At 38.7% G+C, this 24829-nt stretch overlaps 1 protein-coding gene across 1 annotated transcript; it reads left to right on the top strand.

The window, feature by feature from the left end:
- Positions 1 to 13235: 13235 nt before the first annotated feature.
- On the top strand, positions 13236 to 18958 carry OOSP1 (oocyte secreted protein 1). Its single transcript, XM_001086916.5, has 4 exons — positions 13236 to 13414; positions 15203 to 15300; positions 17362 to 17484; positions 18636 to 18958. Exons 2-4 carry the CDS (start codon positions 15275 to 15277, stop codon positions 18754 to 18756), a joined length of 270 nt encoding a protein of 89 aa, XP_001086916.2. The 5' UTR covers positions 13236 to 13414; positions 15203 to 15274; the 3' UTR covers positions 18757 to 18958.
- The last annotated feature ends 5871 nt before the right edge of the window (positions 18959 to 24829 follow it).

Raw genomic sequence — 24829 nt, 5'->3', positions numbered from 1 at the left:
ATGCCTGAGTCTGCAGCCACAGTTTGGGCAGTTGCAGCCCCACCCAGGAGGGCAGGGCTCCTGCCTGCTGTGTAGCATGAAGCCCCGGTGGCGCCTCCTTGTGGCAGCCGGGATGATAGCAGGCGAACTGGAGTGGCTGCCACCATCAATTGTACCACGATAGAGTCAAAGAATGGATATGGCAAAATTTCCCAGACAGTCTATTAAGAGAGTTACTTAATGACTTACTTGGACAATTTAAAATGTTATTTAAAATGTAAATAAAAAGGATGCCGTTGTAGAAAGGAAAGGGCGATACCTATGAATAATTAGAATAAAACTATATTTTAAGCATGCTGCTTCAGCTATAACCCTATACTATGTTATCTTTTGTCATTTCAGAAATAGTTAAAAAGCATCAGATAAGTAGATCTGAAAATGTCCTTGATTTTAGAAAATGACTTAAAAGTTATATCAAGTGAAGCAAATCCAGTACCTAAGTTTTAAATATATTTCAGTCAGAAGTTGGGGGCAGGGGAAGTACTATTGAAGACAGGTGGCTTTAAGAAAATTCATGAAATAATATAAAATGCAAACAAGACAAAAATGTTAAACATAAAAAATTAAAGTCTCATCTAATACATTCCTTGGTGATAGCCATTGTGATTAATTTTTCTAAAGTTTTTCATAGCATATGTATACATTATATAAAATTAATATAAAATTTATAAATAAGTTATATAAACTAATGTATATTAATTATATTCTATCTTGTATGTTAATATTTAATATATTAATGTTATATAGCATTTACATTTACATTAATTATTAAACATTAACATTTAATAATTAATATTATATTATATAATAAATTATATATTATATATAATATATATAAAATTAACACCATAGCTCTTGCTAAGGAATGTGTATACATACTATAGAAAACTTTGTATAAATCTGTGTATGTGTACTGTATATATACGTATACTGTAGGTATGTGTGATAGGCATATATGTCATATATATACTGTAGGTATATAGATTTACTTTGTTATTTTAATTGCTGACTATCAGTGCATTGTATTGATATACCACAATTGATTTCACTCATATCAGATGATGGATTGTTGACTTGATTCCACTTTGCTAATATTGCAAAGAGTACAGTAATTGATATCTTTTAAGATAAACTGTTGCAATCTCCTATCAGTATTTCTATGGGACAAAATAATATATTAGGAATTGTGACAAAGAATAAACATATTAAAACAGTATTTATTGCTAAATTGTCCCTAGAAATGTATCAATTTACTTCATCATAGGAAGTAAATGATATTGTTTCTTTTCTAAGAAAACCGTCATGACTGAATGTTAACAAATCTCTTAAACATTTTTCCTCAGAAGGGTGGAAATGATACCTATTTATTTAAAGTTGAATTTTTTTTGTCTTTTGTTTTTGCTCAGCTAGTGTTTTTTTGTAGCACAGATCCTTGTCATAAAGGCAGACCCATCCCTGGGTTGTTTTTTCTTCATGGGTTTGATTTACGGGTCATTGAAAATGGTCTTATCTACTTAATTTATTAAAGTAGTCATTGGTTGGTTTTTAGGTAGTTTTTGTTACATTAAAAATCATTTAGAGGTAATTGTAAATTCATACACAGTTGTAAGGAACAACACAAAGAGATTCTATGTACTTTTCACCCAATTTTCCCCAATGGTAACATCTTGCAAAACTAAAACACAATATCCCAACCAAGATATTGCCATTGATATAGTCAAGACACAGAACATTTTCATCAGCACAATGATCCATAATAATGATCTTTTAAGAGCTACATCTACTTCCCTCCGGTCCCCATCCCCTTTTAAACCCTGGTAACCACTAATTTACTCTCTGTTTCCACCTTTTCATTTCAAGGGTGTTATATAAATGGAATAGTATAGCATACTACCTTTTGGGATTGGCTCTTTTTACTCAGCATAACTCCTTGGAGATTCATTCAGAATGTTCCAATGAAGCAATAATTTGCTCTTTTTCTTGCTAAATAGTATCCCATGGTATAGATTACTATAGTTCGTTTAGACATTCATTCAAGAAAAAAAGGGTATCTAAATTGTTTCCAGTATTTTGCGACTATGAATACAACTGCTAGGAACATTGGTGTACAGGTTTTTGTGTGAAAATAAATTTTCATTTATTTGAGACATGCCCCTGACATATCATTTGCTTAATAGATATCTATTGAATAATTGAATTAATAAATTAGTGAGAAGAGAATAGAAAACAAAGTGTACCACATGTGGTTATTTTCATTCATTTAGTAAAATACCTGTTTGTGAGAATTTACTGTTCCATTAAAGAGGTCATTAATAGGTCACATTTGTGTATAAAAACACGAATCTTATCACCACAGTTTGTATTCTCTGTGCTGAAGATCCCAGAGGCACTGCAGTGAACGCACAGCGGTACCAGGGGATATTTTAAAAATTTCAGGGAAACAGTGAGTGATACGTGACAACTGTCAGACATGATGCAAATTACCAGCTCAAGGTAGTCCACAGTCCCAACCTTTGGTGGCACTACATTATTTTCTATTAGTCTACAACTTTGTGCAGCTTGGGATTTAGTGGTTGCTGTGATGAAATGCCAGGGCAGTCACCGTGGGAAGATCCATGTGGAACAAGAAATGAAGACGGTGATGCCCAATCTGATTTCAAGAGCTGAGACGCTGTGCAGTGTCAAACAGTCATATACATATTATTAGTAATTGTGGTTATTTAAATAATAAAATAAAAATATTTTCTTCCAATGTATATGTGTCAGTGTTTTCAGATGGCTACTAAGTTGTCAGTACAAAAATACTTAAGTTATTTTGATGTAACAATAAATGAAGCTGTTATGTATTTCTTTTGATGAAAGGATGCCATAAAAAACAAACAAACAAAAAACAAAAGTTACTCTATCATTAAGAGAACTATGTGAATGTTTGGGACCCTCTGCTATAACTAGTCATATATCCTTAAAATTTTCCAAGAGTAATAATTCTTTTTGTAAAAAAAAAAAAAATGGCAAAATAGAAGTGTAATTCTCTAAACCCAAGGCAAGAAAAGAGAATGCAGATGCATATAGGAGTATTACTCAGGATCTTCAGCCTCTGAAAGGGAAGGCTTGTTGAGCCCTGGTCCAGAGATTTATTGAGAGTGAGACTGAAGTATCCTGTTTCCCTTAGTCAGGGAGACACTTCTGTAGGCCAGACCACTGGACACCTTAGCTAGTGAGAGGATTCTTTCTTATTTTTTTCTGTCTGAATACAAGTGTTAAGGGGTACATAGCTGCCATTTTTTAGTGTTGTTAGCCATTTAGTGAATTTGAATCAGTTAGGTGTCTGGGGATCTCACTGGATAGAGACAAACAAATGACACAGTTAATAGTGAATTACCAGCCCTGTACTGGTCATACTCCAGTCAAAGTAAAATGCTCAATGTGTATTTAGCCTGCTTGTATTCATTATTATATTAAATAGGTATAAGCGAGTCTGTCGTAATTATGACTCGAATTCCAGAAGCAATAAGTAAAATGTGATGAAATAGAATCTGAAGCAAAAATTAAACAAACTTTGATGGCAAAAATACCACAAACAAAATCAAAAGACAAATGACTGCCTAGGAGGAAAATATTTGCATCTTATATCACAGATAAAAGGATAATCTCCTTAATATATAAAAAGCTCTAAAACATAAAAAAGAAAAAACTAGGCAATGGAAAAGCTATAGAAATGTTCTTAAGATTATAACATTTTTAACTTCATTTATTCTTGTCAAAAAGGTTTTAGTCTAATTATAAGGAAGTAATCAGATTCTGAATGAGTGTCTTTACTCAAGATAACTAGCCAAGGCTCTTCTAAAAAGACATTTCCATACAAAACAAAAGTCATGAGGTACAACTCAAGAAGATGAAAAATAGCTCAATAAAAATAAAATGTTTGAATAGATACTTCCTTAAAAGGATGTACACATGGCAGGCCAGGCACGGTGGCTCATGTGTGTAATCTCAGCACTTTGGGAAGCCTAGGCAGGTGGATCACCTGAGGTCAGGAGTTTGAGATTAGCCTGGCCAACATGGTAAAACCCTGTTTCTACTAAAAATACAAAAATTAGCCGGGTGTGGTGGCGGGCACCTGTAATCCCAGCTTCTTGGGAGGCTGAGGCAGGAGAATCACTTTAATCTAGGAGGCAGAGGTTGCAGTTAGCCGAGATGACACCACTACACTTCAGCCTGGGCAACAGAGGGAGACTCCGTCTCAAAAAAAAAAAGGATATACATATAGCAAAGAATCATATGAAGAATTGTACAATAGCACTAATTAGGAAAATCTAAACCACAAACGGAGACCACTACACACCTCCTAGAATGGCAAAACTTAAAATGGCCCACACCACCAAGTGCTGGTAATGATAAAAAGCAACTGGAAATTGCCATGTTTCTGGTAAGATTCCAAAATGACGCAGTCACTTTAGAAAACAGATTAGCAACTAATAAAATTAAGTATATACAACCCAGCAATTCCACTCCTGAATATTTACCTAAGAGAAATAAAAACATATGTCTATACAAGGATCTACATATACACAAATGTTTATAGCAGCCTTATTCATAAGAGCCAAAAAATGGAAACAGTTTAAATGACTATAGACTTATAAGAGATTAAACAACTTGTGGTATAGCCACACAATGAAATACTCTATGATAATGAAGAACAACCTATAGTTACCCCTAACAACTTGAATGAATCTCAAAAGCATTATGAAACCAAAGGAAGTCAGATACAAAGTCTACACATTATATGATCTAACTTCAATGACATTTTGGAAAAGATAAAATTATAGACACAGAAAACATGCACTTACTTGGGCCTGGGGATTAGAGAACAGGTGACTACAAAGAGGCAGGTGGGTACATTTTGGGGTGAAGGAAATGTTCTATATCTTGATTATTGCAGTGGTTACGTGACTGTACACATTTTTCAAGATTCATGGAACTGTACTTAAAAAGAGTGAATTTTATTCTTTGTAAATGATGCCTCACTTTAAAAAAAAGTAAAAAGAATAAAAACGTACACTGGAAAAAGAAGTTGAGGGTTAGACTTTAGTATGTTGTTGAAAATTGAAGTGATATAATAACTGAAAACAATGCATGAATATTTATTGTAGTCAGAATAAAACAAATAGCAGTGAATAGCTATAAAAAGACTGGTGGGGGAGGAAATGGGGAGAAGTAGGTCAAAGGCTACAAACTTGCCATTACGTAAGATGAGTAAGTCTAGAGGTCCAAAGTATAGAGTGAGGAGTATAATTAATAATATTGTATATGTACTAAAAATTTTCTAAGAGGTAAGATTCTAGGTGCCCTCCTGACAGATGAGGTAACTATGGAAGGTGATGGTTATGTCAATTTGCTTGTAGTAATCATTTTGCTATGTATATTTATATCAAAAAATCAGGTTATATACCTTAAATAGATACAAGAAAAAGAAGACATATTGAGAACAATGGAAACCTTCAATTCAGTTTTTATATTAGATAATCACCACCCCCCAATAAATCTGGAGGTTTCTAGCATTTCAACATTGGAAAAGAGGGGTAGGTCCTATAATGACTTTCGGCTATTTCCTGTGCTACCTCTTGTTTAACCATTTTGCTCCAAAAATTGGCATTTTTCACTAAAATATATATCATTAATGTATTTAGTGTTTGTAAGTATTGAAAATGTAGTTTAAAATGTTAAAAAAAGTTTATTTTAAAAAGAAGACCTTTTTTTAGGACATGGAAGCAATCATAGATTTATTATAAAACAAATAAAAAAAGATGCAAGCCTGAAGATAGAGGCTTGTCAGGTTCACAACTACACCAAATGTCATGTTGAGGTCTGAAGGCAGTGGGTGAATGAGCAGAACACTCAGGGAGCCCGTAGGCAGGTGAAAGATGATTTTATTTGACAGCAGCTCTCATCAAGAGCTTTTGCACACTGTCTGCTCCGTCTCGGCTGCTTAGTCCAGAGCCTTCCACACAAAGGTGAGCGACTGGCTTTCCCTTGCCTTCAGGGTCAGAGGTTTCTCTCTCTCTCTCTGGGCACGAGCAAGCTGAGCTATGTCCTGGCTCCCCTCTGTCCAGATGGACAGCTTTGGTTCTCTCTCTCTCTGGGTGCCAGTGCAAGCAAATGTACAGTGTTAGCAGGGCAATTATACCTTTTACAGATAATAGCGGCTTAGAGCCAAGGGATGGTCTTCCCATGTTATGGCTACATGTCTGTGATAACAAGTGGAGTTATACGCCTGTGCCCTAAACTCGCTGAATCACAAAGGATGTTAATATCCTACCTTGGCCTATCCTTGACCAAAGCACAGTCATGTTCCTTACAAGGCTCATGGGTAGAAATAAAAAGGATAATAGAACTGTAAGCAACCACCTCTTCAATGCTTCCATCCTCACCTTGAAAGTATTGCTCTTCCAGTGATTTAACCAGGTAATTTTAAGATTTAAACCGCCTATTCTTTACTAGTTTATTGACAATTTGATAACAATAGTAGTTTTGCAGATTGTCGGATGTAGGAGGCTAAGACTGGGTGGCTGAAAGTCGGAGACTGCCTTGTGCATCGTTAGGTACCTGTGGACGTTTTGACATTCATTTGGACTGAACCTTAGCACTGTCCACCTAGATAGCAATATATCTGAAATGATGTTTTAATGTACTTTTTATCTCAATACACATCAAATTTAAAAAGCATAATTATTAAAATTAAAATATATTTGTATCTTTAACACAAGTGAAATGCAAACATTTCAAAAACTTTTTAGGCCAGGTGCAGTGGTTCACACGAGTAATCCCAGCACTTTGGGAGGCCGAGGTGGGTGGATTACTTGATGTCAGGAGTTCGAGACCAGCCTGGCCAGCTTGGCGAAACCACATCTCTACTAAAAATACAAAAATTTGGTCAGGAGATCGAGAGACCATCCCGGCTAACACGGTGAAACCCCGTCTCTACTAAAAAATACAAAAAAACTAGCCGGGCGAGGTGGCGGGCGCCTGTAGTCCCAGCTACTCGGGAGGCTGAGGCAGGAGAATGGCGTAAACCCGGGAGGCGGAGCTTGCAGTGAGCTGAGATCCGGCCACTGCACTCCAGCCTGGGTGACAGAGCAAGACTCCGTCTCAAAAAAAAACAAAAAACAAAAAAAACAAAAATTAGCTCGGCATAGTGGCAGGCGCCTGTAATCCTAGCTACTTGGGAGTCTAAGCAGGAGAATCACTTGAACCCAGGAGGCAGAGGGTGTGGAGAGCTGAGATCGTGCCATTGCATTCTAGCCTGGGTGACAAGAGCTAAACTCTGTTTCAGAAAAAACAAAGACAAAAACAAAATAAAAACAACAAACTTTTAAAAAGAACAAATGCTAACTAATTAATTCTATTTTTTTCTTCTTTCTCCTGCCATCTTTTATTGGGCACCCATTTTGTGAAACTTAGGACACATAAAAATATAGCGGAATGGTCCCAACCTTTGAAGAGCCCATCATTTAATGGTATTTTAGAACTTTTAGAACAGACTAAATTTAATGATAAAATTCACATAATATCAAGGATAGTTAAATGCATTTATATAGTCTTTTCTATTTGTTTTTGGTAACCTTCTACTTTCCATGTTCTATTAACGTAGGACACAGTTGCTAAACTCTAATAACTGGTTATTAGTGAAAAAAAATCAGAATGTATTTGAACCAAACATTCGCTTAGGCTTGTTTTGGTAATGAGATTTTGAATTTGTCATTTTTAAGTTGGCATCTTCTGTTTTGAAGAAAGGAATCTAAGTGTGAGTAACTATTTACAGGCATTGCTACTCACAACGTAGTTTTCAGAGCAACATCCCTGCAATCTTAAAATGCGGAATCTTAGCCTTCACCCCAGACATTCCGAATTAGAATCTGCATTGTAAAGGGAGCCTCAGGTGATGTGTGTGCTCCTTAATGTTTGAGAAGCAAGCATTGCTGCTAATGGGCATCAACACAGCAGGCACTCTGAAGGCAAAACCCTGTAGACCAGGGATTCTCAAAGTGTGGTCCCTGGGTGGTCAGTATGAGCATGGCCTGGGAACTTGTGAGAAACATCAATTCTCAGGTCCCAGCCCAGTCTCAGTGAATCAGAAAACTAAGTGACACTCAGCTGTGCTTCAATAAGCTCTCCCGGTGCTTCTGATATCTATTAAGTTTGAGTGCCACTGTTTAGAGATTGGTTGGTGAGAACAGGTGAAAGTAGATGAAATCTTTCAATTCCCATGTTCTCAGGGCTTTGCCTTTTGAGATACACAGAACAATTAAATTATACAGTTATTTCTTTAGTGTTCAGATGTGGAGACAGATGTTATAGGATGATAGGAAGTTTTAATAAAGTAAACCTTAGTGCATAAAAATCACTATATCTGATGCTTTGGACTCTAAAGCAAGTGAAGACTTCTATTATACGTGGCACATTTTGCTTTATTTTTACTCTTGTTTTTTGACATTTGAGTAAAAACTAACATCTTAGAAAATGAAACAAAATTATATTTGTGGCACATGTGTGCTATTCAAAGTTGTAGTTAATTACCCACACCTGTGTGTGGCTTCAGGTATTTTGGCATATAAAGCTATCTAATTCTCCCCAACTTCTGTTTCCTGAGTGAGATTTGGTTTTCAATCTGGGCAAATGAAGACCATGCTGGGGTTAAGAGGGCTCTTTTTTCTCCATTCCTTGATATGGACTTGTGCTGAAGACTGGTCAGGTATAACTTATGACTTGGGGAATAGAAGTTTCTTAAAGAGGGCTGGAAGACGTGGCTTTGGATTCTTTACAGTTTTGGTCTGGTTGAATCTTAATAATAGCCAAGGACACATGGAGGGGTGGTGCATCTTTTAGAGGTGGAATCTTGAGATACCATGTTTTTCTCTTGCATACCAGCACTGAGACTAGGGAATGTGCCCTAGCCTGAGACCGTCTTTCTCCAACTCCCCGTTCCTTTTGATCTTATTCTCACCATATCAATTCTTGGGGCTCAAATACTTGAAGTGGGTTTAATACGAAGAGTGTCAAGTGGCCTGGAAAGCAGAGGAGTGGGTGGTGGTAGGAACTCAGGACTCTGTAGTGTGTCACATACACGAAGAAAGCCTTATAACGTCTTAGCCTTTCTTTACCTTATCCTTCATAGATCCTTTTCATTTCAGAGGGAGCAGTCAGTGCCTCCTAAGTGAGGTGAGCAGTGGTCCAGGCTTTTCCAGTACTTTTCCTGCGTCAGCCCTAAAAAGCTCCTGTCCGGAGCAAACCAGAATAATTGGTAGCCCTGAGTATAAACTCAGGCTGTCAGTTTCTCTCTTTCTCTTTCTCTTTTTCTGCTTCTCTTTCTCTTTTCCTTTCTTTCTCTCTTCTCTTTTTCTCTCTTCTTTTTCTTCTCTCTTGTTCCCTCCTCCTTCCCTCTTTTCCCTCCCTCCCTCTCTCTTTCTTTTCCCTCCCTCCCTCTCTCTTTCTTTTCCCTCCCTCCCTCTCTCTTTCTTTTCCCTCCCTCCCTCTTTCTTCTCCTTCCCTCCCTCCCTCCCTTCCTTTCATCATTTTTTTCTTTCTTTTTGAGACAAGAGTCTCGCTGTCACCCAGGCTGGAGTGCAGTGGTACAATCTGGGCTCACTATAGCCTCCACCTCCCGGGTTCATGCAATTCTTGTGCCTCAGCCCCCCGAGTAGCTGAGATTACAGAGGTGCACCATCACATCCAGCTAATTTTTGTATTTTTAGTGGAGATGAGGTTTCACCATATTGGCCAGGCTGGTCTCAAACTCCTGGCCTCAAGTGATCTGCCCACCTCGGCCTCCCAAAGTACTGGTATAACAGGCATGAGTCACCATGCTGAATGCTTTTTCTTTTCCTTCTCTCTTTCTCTCCCTTCCTTTCTTTCTTTCTCTCTCTCTCTTTCTTTCTCTCTCTCTTTCTTTCTCTTTCTTTCTTTTTCTTTCTTTCCTTCCTTCTTTCCTTCTTTCTTTCTCTCTCTCTCTTTCTCTTCCTCTTCCTGTTCCCTTCTTCTTCCTCTTCCTTTCCTCTTTCTCTTCTTTCTCTTGTCTTTCTCTTTTTTCTTCTTTCCCCTTCTCTTTCTCATCTTTCTCATTCTTTTCTTTTCCCCTTTCTCTTCTTTCTATCTCTTTCTCTTTCTTTTGTTCTATTTACTTCTTTGTCACCCAGGCTGGAGTGCAGTGGTGCCATCATAGCTCACTGCAGCTGTGAACTGCTAATTAAAAAAATTTTTTTTATAGAGACTTGCTATGTTGCCCAGGCTAGTCTCCAACTCTTGGCTTCAAGGAATCCTCCCACCTTGGCTTCCCAAAGCTTTAGCATTACAGGCGTGAGCCACTGCTTCCTGCCTGGGCTGTCAATTTCTAAGGTTAAGATTTCAGAATTGCAATGAAAGGTTGTATATATTTGTCAAGTTACCTGTTCAACAAGACAACTTAGACCTGACATGGGTTCATGTTAGAATCTTAGTGTATTCATTATGCTTTCTTTAATTAGGAACTATTTAAAATGGATAACTAAAAAAAGCAAGTAACTGTAAGGAATCATATCAATATCCACTGATCCGGTCTTCAGCTTTATTAAATCCATAATTTGCTACATTTGCTTAAATTTTATTTTCTAATAGAAGTAAAAGTTGAAGTAGAGTTGAAGTCCCTGTGGTCATTCCTGATTCTATTCTCTTCCCTCTTTGCCCATATGTGAGTTTGGTAATTATTCATTTTCCTGTGTGTTTTACAATTTTACATCAAATTTGTGGATCCTTAAATATGTTTTGCAGGCATTTATCTTCTATTTCTATTTAATTCTACAGCTTTTTTGTTATCCATCACTTGGAGATTTACATTTGTAGCTCTGGTTTATTTTAATTACTATTTAGCATTCCATTGAATGCAATGCATTGAATAAATGCATTGCAAATTGTTTCTGTTCTCATGTTGATAGAATTTTTCCAGCTTTGGGCTGTTACAAATATTGTTTGTATTTGAGTGTTTTATGTGTGTGTGTGTACATATCTAGGAATGGAACTGTGAGGCCACAGGTGCAGATCTGAAAAGTAACTCTCTTGCTCAATCGTTCTCTAATTCGAATTGGTGCTCTCAGATATCTTACTTTTGCCAATCTGGATATGAATAACTGGGGCTTTTACATTTAAGGAAAGTCTTATTTTTAGGTAATTGTAGATTCACATACAGTGTAAGAAGTAATACAGAGATGAAGTATACCATTTATTCAGCTTCACCCAATGGTAACATCTTGCAGAAATATAATACAGTATTACATTGGGATATTAATATTGATGCAGCCAAAGGACAGAACGTCTCTGTTGTAATCAGGAAGCCACTTTTAGAGCCACTTCTACTTTCCCCCCGAACCACTCATGCCAAACCTTCTGTCTCCCCATTCCTTAATTTTTGTCAAGCACAGATCTGTTCTCCATTTCTACAATTTTGTCACTTCAAGGGTGTTATATATATGGGCTCAGAGTTTGCAACCTTTTGGAACTGACTTTTTTTTCACTCAGCATAATTCCTTGAAGATTCATCGAAGATGTGTGTATCAACGCTTGATTTTTTTTATTTCTGAGTGGAATTCTATGGCATGATTATACCATGGTTTGTTTAACCATTCACCCACCAAAAGACATCTGGGCTGCCTTCAGTTTCTGATTATTGCAAATAAAGCTATTGTTAACATTTATGTACTTTTTTTTTTTTTTTGGAGACAGAGTCTAGCTTTGTCACCTAGGCTGGAGTGCAATGGTGCAATCTTGGCTCACTGCAACCTCCACCTCACAGGTTCATGTCATTCTCCTGCCTCAGCCTCCTGAGTAGCTGGGATTACAGGTGCATGCCACCATGCCTAGCTAAATTTTGTATTTTTAATAGAGACAGGGTTTCATCATGTTGGTCAGGCTGGTCTTGAACTCCTGACCTCGTGATCCACCTGCCTCGCCCTCCCAAAGTGCTGGGATTACAGGAGTGAGCCACCTTGCCTGGCCCATTTATGTATATTTTATGTGAACATACATTTGTATTTCCCTGGGATAAATGCCCAAGAGTTTAATTGTTGAGTCATATGGTTGTTGTATGTTTAGTTTTTGAAGAAATTGACAAACTGTTTTCCAGTGTGGTTGATGCATTTCACATTGTCCCAGCAATGTATGAGTGACCCAGTTTCTCGGTGTCCTCACCAGCATTTGGTGTCTTCACTATTATTCATTTTAGCCATTGTGATAGGTGTGTAGTGATATTGTGATTTGAATTTGGATTTCCATAATGGCTGATGGTATTAAACATCTTTTCATACAGTTATTTGCAATGTGTATAGCCCCTTCTGTGAAAGGATTGCAGATTTATATAGGTTTGGTTTCTCTGCTGAGTTTTCAGTATCTCCTGAGAACTCAGGCTCCTTCTAGTATCTTAAGAGCAACTGATAAAATTTTCCTTTAGTGAAGTCTAGAAGAATAGCCAAACTTACTCTTAAAAAAACAAAAACAAAAACTCATGCCTACCCAGTCTCATAATTTCTAGTTTGTTCTAATTCTCTTCCCCTGGGACCTAATTCAAGTAGCAGATTATATCCGAAAATTATTTCCATTTCCAGATTAAAAAAACTTAATGTCCAGATATTTCAAGATAGAAGGGAAAGGATAGCACTGTTTTCACTCAATTTCTATAAAAGCCTGGTTGCTACCTTGAGTTTTCTGGACAAGTCTTTATATATCATGAAACTGTAGGTATAAAAACGGAAACTTGCTTGCTTCTGTAGAAATGAAAGGGCTTGCTTCAAAGAGCTTCAGTTGAACAAGGGAGGCAGAAAATGCTCTACACTTAGTATAAACATTATAATATAGATATAGTCTTGTGATTCTAGTTCTACAATAAGTGACTTTGGAGGGTTAGATGAAATCTTATTTTGTATTGATTTTTTCCCCTATATATAGATTCACTAAAGAATGTATCTGAAGGATGAGTATATGTGTAGATATTTTTAGGGGATGAAGTAATAATACAAAGACCATGTTTTGCAAATTTGTTCACCTCTTAAGACATTTTGTTTTAGTAAGGGATGATCTCTTCATTTGTATTAACAGGGTATGCTAAAATTTTTTTGAGCTGATCTATCTAATTGCATGCTAACAGAAAGTTTCTCTTTTCTGCTTTTCAGCTATTCAAGTACACTGCACCCAGTTTTGGTTCTTTGCCAGGATTAAACCCACGATATTTTACAATTTGTATGTGAACCCCGATGAAGTGTTTCTAGGAGATGGCTGTCCTGTAACCTATGTTTTGCCAAATGTCTACTATGAGTTTTTCTACCATCCTCATGACTGCGGTATTGTAACTCAAGTAAGAGAAATGGCTATCAAAACCCAAGTGTCTTATGGTTCCTTCAATATACAAACCAGAAGTCATTAAGTGTCTATTTGTAATATGGCTAGACTCTTTAATGATCACATTTAGGACAGAAGCAGTTAAGAAAGGAGATGCTAAATGCTTTTTTCTTGTTGAGTGGTAATTGCAAACACTAATTATTCATTTCGTGACGGAGCAGGCTGGAGAGTTGAATGTTTTGAAGGAGGAAAGTATTTTCCATGCATCACAAGGTTTTTCAACAGTTTGTCTAACTAATTATTTGTTATAATTCATGAAGTTTGGTCAATTGCAAACAGAAGGTGGGAGTAACACTAATCAAGCATCAGAAGCCTTTTCAAAGTAAATATTCAGTAATCTCCTAGCCCTAGCCCGTACTCACCAGATATTTTGGGTATACTAAGTCACTATGCATATCACTGATAAAAGTATAACTGGAATTTTGACTTGATTTAAAAAGCATTTAAAGTTAGTAAAATCTTGCTATGATATTCCTTATTTTTTTCATTATCCCAAATAAAATGCTAAGAGAAGTAATAGAACTTGATCAGATTTAGATAAATGCCACAGATTGGGTAACACAGAAAGCAAAAGCAAAATCTGAGGTAGAGTTGAGTGTGTGGAATATTTATTAAGAAGTGCTTTTGGGAGAAAGAAGATTGGGCAAAGGACAAAGCTGAGCTGTGATGCAGCCTCAAAGACAGCTTTGGCTGACCCTACACAGGGCTTCACATTCCTGCTGGGTAGGTTATCAGAAGTGGGCCACCCTGGGAGAGTGGTGTGGCTAGGGGTAAGACAGCTCTCAGCAGCTACACAGTTCCTGGAGGGGGTGAGAGCTGACGGCTGAAGGCTATCTGGCAACAGCATTCCCAACAGCTGGGTCAACAAGCTCTTAGGGGATCTGGGAAGCACATTACAGGTCTAATACACCACGGCATGTATTGGGGGGCACTATCAACCTTGATATAAACTGGGGGGAGCGGGGAATATTCAAATGCTAATAATCTGGGTGGTGGTAGTTTTTATCTATGCTTATATTTTCAAATTATCCAAAGAGAGCAGGATATATCTGAGATAGGAACATTTAAAATTATGTAATGGATATGGGTATCTCTGAATCATCGTATCCTCCTATGCTGTCAAAGACTGGGCCTTATATTGAGAACCATATGCTAAATGTCCTTAGAAAAATATTTTACTATTAATTGTCTTAACTCCATTCCACCCCATCCCCCTGAAAACAGCTCTTCTTCCTGTTAGGTATTTACTATATGCTGATAATTTAATCACTATTATTCTTTACCACCATAATTATTGCTTTTTTATAGAAATAAGAAAACAGACTTAATTGTTTAAACACGGTTTTCAAGGATTCATGACGAATAGAGGCAGCTCCAAGATTCCAAATGTGATTCATATGATCTCAAAACCCATGCTCTCTTTGAATAAGCAATGTATCACTACAATTGTGTGTCTCAAAAAGAGGTGTCAATTGCTTTCTTGAATGTGAATCACAAAACTCCTTTCTCTTTTAAATAACAAGTATTGCTTGCCTTTTATGTACAAGCACTGTGCCAGATTTTAACCCATCTGTCAGTTTTGGAAATGGTCCTGTTTCCTGTGAACAGATGCTGTTTATAGTTTAGTGAGAGTATGACCATTTTTAGAAAGCTTGATGTATCTATAAATTCCTATTTAAATGCCTGTAAGTTTCCTGAGATACTTGAGACAAATATGGGTTTAAAACCTCTCTTTGTCTTGTAGCCTCTCAGGGGAGTTCTTCTGCTTAAAACAAAAATTAAGTATATCTCAAGAGACTCTGCTGTCCGAGCTGAAATGCCTCTGTCGTGTGTGGTCCGCAAGTGAGTACGGAGTACCAGACCCCTGTCCTAGCCCCGGCGTCATTAGCTGTCCAGATAAAAATTCCAAACCTGAAAGATTAAATGGCACAACCAGCGAGGGGAGTGGAGGAGACACCAAAGTCTAATGGGAACACAAATCTCTTGATCCTTGGTGTCTTAGTCCTCTGTTGCTTTGCTATAAAGAAATGCCAGAGACTGGGTAATTTATAAGAAAAGAAGTTTAATTGGCTCATTGTTCTGCAGGCTGTACAGGAAGCATGACTGGGGAGGCCTCAGTTTTTATTCATGGCATAAGGCAACAGAAAGCAAAGCTGGAGCGGGCATACTCACAGGGCTGGAGCAGGTGGAAGTGGTTGGGGGAGGTGCTACACACTTTTAAAAAACCACATCTCCCGAGAACTCTATCGTGAGACCAGCACCAAAGGGATGGTGCTAAACTAGGGGTCCCTAACCCCTGAGCCATGGAGACGTAGTGGTCCCTGGCCTGTTAGGAACCTGGCTGCACAGAAGGAGTGAGCGGCAAGCCAGCATTACCACCTGAGCTGTACCTCCTGTCAGATTAGCGGTGGCATTGGATTCTCATAGGAGCACGAACCCTATCGTAAACTGCGCATGCAAGGGATCTAGGTTGCGCACTCCTTGTGAAAATCTAATGCCTGGTGATCTGAGGTGGAATAGTTGCATCCCCAAATCATCATCCCCTATCCGTGGAAAAATTGTCTTCCGCAAAATTGACCCGGTTGCCAAAACGTTTGGGGACTGCTGTGCTAAACTGTTCATGAAGGGTCCACCCCCATGACCCCATCACCTTCCACCAGGTTCCACCTCCAATATTGGGGATTACAATGAACATGAGATTTGAGTGGGGATGCAGATTCCAAACCATATCATTTGGCCCTGTATTCTTCAAAAATGGTCACAACTGTCCCCTAGAACATAGGAATACCGGGAATATTATTGAAAAATGAAATGATGACTTATTTTTTGATATAAGCATCAGGGTCACTGAAAACCTGATAGGTTTTCGTCAACCAATATTTAAACTTGAGCCCATCTGCAAGTTTCCTGAAGGCAATAAGAGAAAGTATAATAAAGTCTAAAAGATACTGAACTCATCAGGGTATCAAGATCAGCACGTACTATGCAGGGCTGACAGTGTTGGGAGAGAGATACCTTAAAACAGGATTTGTGGGTTAAGATTGGGTCTTTTTTTTTTATTGACATCTTGAGAAAGTCTAAGTGCTTATTTCCTATTATATGCCTGTATCAAAATATCTCATGTACCATATATATACATATCTACTATGTACCCACAAAAACTGAGAATTAAAAAAAATTTAGAACATTAACAACCAATTTGATTAGGTCTTAGCACAAGTGTGATATATTTGGCAGGACTTTGGGCAATGTTTCCATGAGGTTTTTCTGGTTAAAATCCTGAACTGAATTTTTTTTTTTTTTCCCTGAGTAGTTACAGAAAAGTCACATTACACAGAACTCTTCCCACAGATAATTATAGTAGCAGGTAACATTTATGAATTGCTTACCTTATGCCTGCACTGTGCTTGTAGGAATGTATTTGTTCTTCCTGCTGACTCAATGAGGTAGATACTATTTTATTTTTTTATTTTTAAGTGGTTGAGGCTCCTTATTTTGCTCAGGCTGATCTTGAGCTTCTGGGTTCAAGGAAGTCTCCCTCCTCAGCCTCCCATGTAGCTGGGACTATGGGTACCCAGCTGTGGTGGTAGATACTATCATGCCAAATTCAGGGTGAGAAAATTGAAACACAGAAAAATTAGGTTACTTGGTCGACATCATTTGCTGGTAGATGGTGGAATCAAGAAGTGAACCCAGAAGTCTGTTTTTCAAGTCTTTGCTTCTTAGCACCACAAATACTGCCTGTGATGTTCTGGGGTGGGGTGTGTTGGTGGGTGGTGGCGGGAAGCAGAAATCAATATATCTACCAATAATAGTAATTTGGCCCCAAGTTCAGCCTTGTAAATGCTAGGATCTGAGTAGATCTTAACCACTATGATATTTTTCTATCTTCTCTTATTTTAGTCAGCATCCTCTTTTAAATGTAGTTGAAACGAGAGATGGGGAAACTGGCAATGAATGGGAGATAGAGGTGAAGATACAGATTGCGAATGAAGACACAGCAGTAACTTCTGCAACACAATCTTGGTAAGAACCCTCAACACTGGCATCTTATGATTTTTGTCCAGGTGTGTCGTAGATAGCAGTCAATACAATTGTCAAGAAAATGGCACACATTTGTCTTAAGGTGCATTGTGCCTAAAATGTTTCTGGTTTAAGAATGCAAGTTCATGCTTTCCTATGTTTGTTGAAGATTTTATTGATCATGGTGGTCTTGATAACCTGTTACTAACTGGGAACCCCATATAACTAAGAGCTATCCATTTTGGGCAGTATGTGAAATACTATAATTAACTAAAAAGAAAAAAGCTATCAATTTCAATATCAATAAAGTTCTGAATTGTAATAAATGAGTATTAACACTGAGCCTACAAAGTGGCTTAGATATGTTGATGATCCCTGGGAAAGTGAACTCAGAAGTGTCATAAGTCTGTGTTGCAACTCTTTCCAGAAGGTACCAAATGACTGTAAGGTAGTACAGTTTTTCATTCTTGAGCCCCATATGAAGGCATATTATGAAAAATCCACACATATTAATATATGGCTATTAATAAAAGGATGGAGTTGTGTTTAATAGAGAGTAAACAGGATACCTAGAACATTTGGGATGTACTTCATAGCTTAGAGGGCAAAAGTATCCTTTTTCACTTATTATGTTTTTTTTTTTTTTGACGGAGTCTCGCTCTGTCGCCCAGGCTGGAGTGCAGTGGCGTTATCTCGGCTCACTGCAAGCTCCGCCTCCTGGGTTCACTCCATTCTCCTGTCTCAGCCTCCCGAGTAGCTGGGACTACAGGTGCCCGCCACGATGCCTGGCTAATGTTTTGCATTTTTTTAGTAGAGACGGGGTTTCACCGTGTTAGCTAGGATGGTCTCGATCTCCTGACCTCGTGATCCGCCCGCCTTGGCCTCCCAAAGTGCTGGGATTACAGGCGTGAGCCACCGCACCCGGCCTTCCTTATTCGCTTATACATACATTGCACTTGAATTATTAAACACTTAAGGATTACAGTCTCAAGGATAGAACATAAACTTTCTTTCTTCTTCCTTACCTTCTACTTACACCTTCTCCTTCACTCCCATACATATACATTGCTTTACTTATGAATAACAGGCTCTTAGAAGTAGCAAAGTAATGTTTACATTGGGACATATATTTTATTGTCTTTCTTCCATTTCAGTAAGAATCTGACTGCTACACTCCCTTGTTCATCAAATGAGTACCTTTATTGCAAGAGAAGAAACTGTGCTGTCCACTTTGATACTGAAAGGCAATTTGGAATCTCTGCCATGATTGCTTAGGACTGAGGATTTAATGTGCTATTTTGTGAAAATCTGAGAAGCAGGAAGGGGATTTAATGATCTCAACCGTTATCCATCTGAAAAACCTAACTTGTGATTTTAAATAAAATGCAGGCTGCCTTCCACTATTCCCCTTTTAAAATAGGAACTGCCACTGCTTTTAACTTTATGAAGTTTTATTTATGAATAAAGTTTGTACTACTATATATCTGTTTCTAGTTATTGCAAGACTGACTTTTATGTAATTTTAAGCTTCAATGCTCATTAGAAATAGGTTTTTAAGGGTACAGTTACTAACTCTTCTCAGTTGCTGATTCATGCCCTTAGCTAAGGCTTAGTTGTGGTTGGTCCTGGTAACAGGGCCTAATCATTCATTTATTCCACAAAGAATCCCTCATGGAGTTCACACTTTAGTAGGAGGAGGCAGAGTATACAAAAAAACATACTCTATAGTATTTTAAGAAAGAGTAAATGCACCTTAGGGCACAGAGGCAGAGAAAGAAGATAGGGAATTCTTGGGTGAGGGTTGTGGTCCTTAATACGGCATCAGGGAAGACATCCCTCGAAGGTAATAATTGAGGAAAGAACTGGAGGAAGTGAGGAATGAGCCTGGCAGATCCTGGAGGGAAGGCTGTTCAAGACTATGGAAACAGTTGATGTAAAGTCACTGAGTGTTTGCAGAACAAGGCCAGCATGATTGGAGAGGTAAAGTCATACAGATGAGGTCTTAAAACAACAACCGAAACACCTAAAACAATGAGTGGAGTACCTCATTTAATTTCTCAAAGTTGATTGACACACCTGGCTTTTGTTTGAAATAAAATGGGAACCCCCTGGAAAGCTCCAAATGGAGGAGTGATGTGATCTGACTTGGATTTTTATTATCAGGATCACCCTGGCTGCTGGATGGAAAACAGACACCAAGAGGAAGCAGGGACTGAAGTAGGGAGAGGGATTAGGTAGTGATGACTACAAGGTCAGTGGTCTTCAGCCAGGGCCAATTTTACCCTCTGGGGGATGTATCTGGAAGGAACTTTGTTCGTTACAGTGATGGTGTTAGTGTGTTACTGGCATCTGTATAGACCCAGGGATGCTGCTGAACATCCACAGTGCCTAAGACAGCCACTGATGACAAAGAGTTATCCGGGCCCAGAGTCGATAGTACTGAGGATGAGAACCCTGGTTTAGATGTAGCATGGATTTCATAGGAAGAGGTCGGGTAAATTGATCTAAGGATTTGCAGACAGCTAGATATGAAGTATGTTAGAGGAATCTGGAGAGTTTAGGATTTATGAGCTATAAAGTAGGAGATGCTACTGTCTTGGATAAAAATGTGGAAGATGTTGGTTTGGAAACCTTATTTTGAAAATGTCATGTTTAAGATGCTGCTTAGATCTCCAAGAGGAGAGAGCAAGTGAGTAGTTGAATATACAGGTCTGCAGTTCAGAGGGAGAAGGTCCAGACTGGATGTAGAACATTAGGATTCATCAGCACATACTAATACTTAAAGCCAGTAAGATTGCATGAGTTCAAAGCAAAGAAGTGAGGAAAATGAAGATAATCAGTCCAAGGTTTAGGTCTTGGGATATCCAATGTTAAGAGGTTGCTGAGAGAAGGCAGAACCTTTGAATGAGCCAAGGAGAAGGTCAATTGGAAGTAAAACCAGGGCAGAGTGGGGTCCAGGGAGCCATGCAGGCGGAGCTGTCAACTGTATTATCTGTTGCTGAAAAGTTAAGTGGGATGAGAATTAAGGGTTCTTAATTCTTAAGCTACCATCTAACACTAGTCAGAATGGCTACTATTAAAGAGTCAAAAAATAACAAATGCTGGTGAGGCTGTAGAGAGAAAAGAATGCTTGAACACTGTGGGTGTGTAAATTAGTTCAGCCATTGTGGAAGATGGTGTGGAGATTCCCCAAAGACCTAAAGACAGTGATACCATTTGATCCAGCAATCCCATTACTAGGTATATACCCAAAGGAATATAAATGATTCTGTTATAAAGACATGCATGTATATGTTCATTGCAGCACTATTCACAATAGCAAAGACATGGATTCAGCCTAAATGTCCATCAGTGATAGATTGGATAAAGAAAATGTGGTACACATACACCATGAAATACCATGCAGTCATAAAAAAGAACAAGATCATGTCCTTTGCACGGACATGGATGGAGCTGGAGGCCATTATCCTCAGCAAACTAATGCAGAAACAAAAACCAAATACCACATGTTCTCACTTATAAGTGGGAGCTAAATGATGAAAACAACTAACACGTACAGGGAAACGACACACACTGGGGCCTTTTGGAGGGTGGAGGGAGGGAAGAGGAAGAAGGTCAGGAAAAATAACCAATGGGTACTAGGCTTAATGCTTGGGTGATGAAATAATCAGAACAACAAACCTCTATGACACAAGTTTACCTATGTAACAAACCTGCACTTGTACCCCTGAACTTAAAAGTTAAAAATACACAAAAGGCCTGGTGCAGTGGCTCACACCTGTAATCCCAGCACTTTGGGAGGTTGAGGTGGGCGGATCACCTGAGATCAGAAGTTCGAGACCAGCCTGGCCAACATGGTGAAACCGCATCTCTACAAAAAATACAAAAATTAGCCAGGCATGGTGGCCCTTGCCTGTAGTGCCAGCTATTTGGGAGGCTGAGGCAGGAGAATCACTCGAACTCAGGAGGTGGAGGTTGCAGTGAGTCGAGATCACGACACTGCACTCCAGCCTGGATGATAGCGTAAGACTCCATCTCAAAAAAATAATAAAAAAAAAATACACAAAACAAAACAAAGAAGAAATGTAAAATAACACAGCCGCTGTGGGGAGCTTGGCAGTTTCACTCCTAGGCTGTCATGTAAGGACTAATAAATAGTAAGGCCTGGTATCACATGCTATCTCCGCATCTGGTGAAACTGGAAGGGCTATAATGGCCTAACTGCACATTTCTCTCTCTCCTCTGCTCCTGCAGATAAGGTCCCCGCTACACAGCTCTGCTTATCAAGGAGACCAGATACAGTTCCTGCTTATCTCTGAACAGTGGGTTTCAGTTCCCTGGCAGTCTGCAGAATTATTCAAACAAACCAATCATACGCTCCTGTGGGATCTAGAGGTCACCTCACCCTCTTGATATTACAAAGCTTATGTTCCAGAGCCCCTGGTTGTTCCCTGTGCTCCTAAGTGCAGCCCTCATGTGGACCTATGTGCTATGTGGTGTTCTCCTTTGCAAGGCTGTGAATGTACACACCAGTGAATTGCTTTCGAGCACATCTGCTCAGTGGCAGGTGTGTGTTTGGCTATCACCATAGCCCTAGGATAGGAATCTCTCCCTCAGCAAGGGGGTGAATAGGAGGCAATGAAAGCTGAGTCAAATGCCCCAAATAATTGAAAATAGGAATTCAAACAAATGTTGAACAACAGCTTTCAGAGTAGCACTATTTGCAAAGATGGAATCAACCCTAAAGTTCATCAGTGGTTGAATGACTCAAGAAAATGTGCTAGAGCCGGGCGCGGTGGCTCACGCCTGCAATCCCAGCACTTTGGGAGGCCAAGGCAGGTGGATCACGAGGTCAGGAGATCGAGACCATCCTGGCTAACACAGTAAAACCCAGTCTCTACTAAAAAAATACAAAAAATTAGCCAGGTGTGGTGGCGGGTGCCTGTAGTCCCAGCTACTTGGGAGGCTGAGGCAGGAGAATGGTGTGAACCCGGGAGGTGGAGCTTGGAGCTTGCAGTGAGCCAAGATCACACCACTGCCCTCCAGTCTGGGCGACAGAGCGAGACTTCGTCTCAAAAAAAAAAAAAAAAAGAAAATGTGCTATACCCACAAAACAGAATACTATACAGCCATAAAAAGGAATGAAGTATGGATTCATGGTACCATGTGAACTAAAAATAAAGTTCTAGGCCTTCAACTGATTTAATGAACCCCCATCTTGGCCAAGAGGACCCCAGAGAAACCTTAAGAACTGTGTTTCCAGCCATCCTGGGGTGGGGGGTTGGACATGCCTTGTTACACGACTTCCCTTCTGTGGTTTAGACACAACACCTGACTAGCATTAATATTAAAAAAAGAGATCAGGCTGGGCGTGGTGGCTCATGTCTATAATCTCGGCATGTGGGGAGGCTGAGGCAGGCAGATTGCCTGAGGTCAGGAGTTCGAGACCAGTCTGGCCAACATGGTAAAACCCCATCTTTACTAAAAATACAAAAAAAATTAGCTGGGCGTGGTAGCGTGTGCCTATAATCCCAGCTACTCAGGAGGTTGAAGCAGGGGAATTACTTGAACCAGGGAGGTGGAGGTTGCAGTGAGCCGAGATTGCGCCACTGCACTCCAGCCTGGGCAACAGAGTGAGACTCTGTCTCAAAAAAAGATCATAAGGCTGACACAACGAACTCTTTGTGGCAATAGCCATACAAAACTATAAACAGGACCCACGGCCATGCCAAGTAATGGTTAAGTCATGCACCCCTACACTCAAAGAATAAACTTTGTTCTAACTGCCACAAGGTTTTTCTTTTTCAGCAGCTAAACAAGCGCTGGCCTTGAGATAAGCAATGTTAACAATGACAGCTCATTCACTGCCAGAGGCTGACCTTCCTGCGCTACAAGCCATCACTACAGCTTTGATTGGACAAGGGACTCATCTCAGCAACTCTCTCCTGATAAGAGACGACTGAGCAAGAACTGGTTCTGGCCAGTTTACAGAGGTTGCACACTTGTATAACTTTGTGTCTTGGAAAGACCTTTAGATGTAGAAGGCCTAATTGTGATACATTTAAATGTTAAGTCTCCACCCCAAAGTGAACATGGGTCATATATAACATGCATGCTTATTCAGCACTTACGTGTTAGAACCGCCCTAGAGAATATTCATAGGTCCTCCTATAACCTGTTGAATACATATGCTTGGCCAACCCATTCAGCATAAATTCCCATCTCACTCCTCCCTCCCTGCAATGTGCCTTTCAGACTGTGTTGGAGACTGTGCATCCCAGCCTGTTAGGATGGCCGTCTTGCAGTCTGTAACCCTTTATAAGATATAAAGCCTCTTTTATTTGTAAACAAATAAATAGCATGATTTTTAAAGTTAAGAGTGTAATTCAATTTTTACAAAGTGTCCAGAATAGGTAAATCCGAAGAGATAGAAAGTAGCTTGGTGCTTGCCAGGGGCTGGGAGAAAGGAGGAGTGTGGAGTTGCTTAAGAGGTATAAGTTTTCCTTTGGGAGATGATGAAAATATTTGGGAACTGTAGGGGTGATGGTTTCACACATGTGCATGTACCAAGTCCACTGAATTATATACTTCAAAATTGTTAATTTTATATGAATTTAACACTTATAAAAATTAGCGGTTATTTTAACAGAGGAGGAAAGCATGTAAGCTATTGGAATCAGAAATTCCAGTATTATTTTATGTACTTCTATGTAGCTAGCTATTTAAAATAACAATATGTTTATTCACATCTTAAATAAGAAAACAGATAAGTATTTTCAAATAAAAACCACTGAAATATTCTTCATAAATTCAATCTACTGTAAAGCTCTCCTTCCCAAATATAATTTAAGTGATAGATACCTTAACATAAAATCCTACTAATTTTAAAGAACATGCAATATAATAAAAACGTTTAGTAGAAAGGATTTTGAGGTTTCTGATGTTCACAGATGTTACTTTTTGCTTGCTCTTTGTTACATCAGTTCATAATCCTGGAGATTCATATAGCTAGAAACAACTATTTTGTACTTAGAAGCTAAGGCAATCTATGTGATACGCTACACAATTTCTAAAAATAATTTGTTAGGCTTTTACTTTTACTTTTTGAGAGGAAGTTTTTTGGAGGTTGATTTCTGCCAAAATGTAGAACCGAGTGATGCTGTTATTATCTATTATCCCATATCTTACAATTTTTCATTACTAGATTTAATTGTCCAAAAATGCCCTTAGAGAATATTTCTAGATATGTGCATGTTCATAATAAAATGCTTGTAGGGAAAGCAAAATTAAACCAGAAACCACTGTTTTGCCAAAGCTTAGACCACAGGTGTGTGGGTTTATTTACCTG

Source organism: Macaca mulatta, chromosome 14, assembly GCF_049350105.2.
Source record: "Macaca mulatta isolate MMU2019108-1 chromosome 14, T2T-MMU8v2.0, whole genome shotgun sequence".
In the NCBI taxonomy this organism is placed as follows: domain Eukaryota; kingdom Metazoa; phylum Chordata; class Mammalia; order Primates; family Cercopithecidae; genus Macaca; species Macaca mulatta.
The sequence above is the reverse complement of the archived record's forward strand: the minus strand, read 5'-3'. Positions and strand labels throughout refer to the sequence as shown.

Excerpts from the sequence above, each read along its gene's own strand:
- OOSP1 (XM_001086916.5), top strand. The coding sequence starts at position 15,275 with ATGCCTCTGTCGTGTGTGGTCCGCAA. Across the intron at positions 15,301-17,361 it reads CTGTCGTGTGTGGTCCGCAA|TCAGCATCCTCTTTTAAATG; the intron begins GTGAGTACGGAG and ends CTCTTATTTTAG. Across the intron at positions 17,485-18,635 it reads ACTTCTGCAACACAATCTTG|TAAGAATCTGACTGCTACAC; the intron begins GTAAGAACCCTC and ends CTTCCATTTCAG.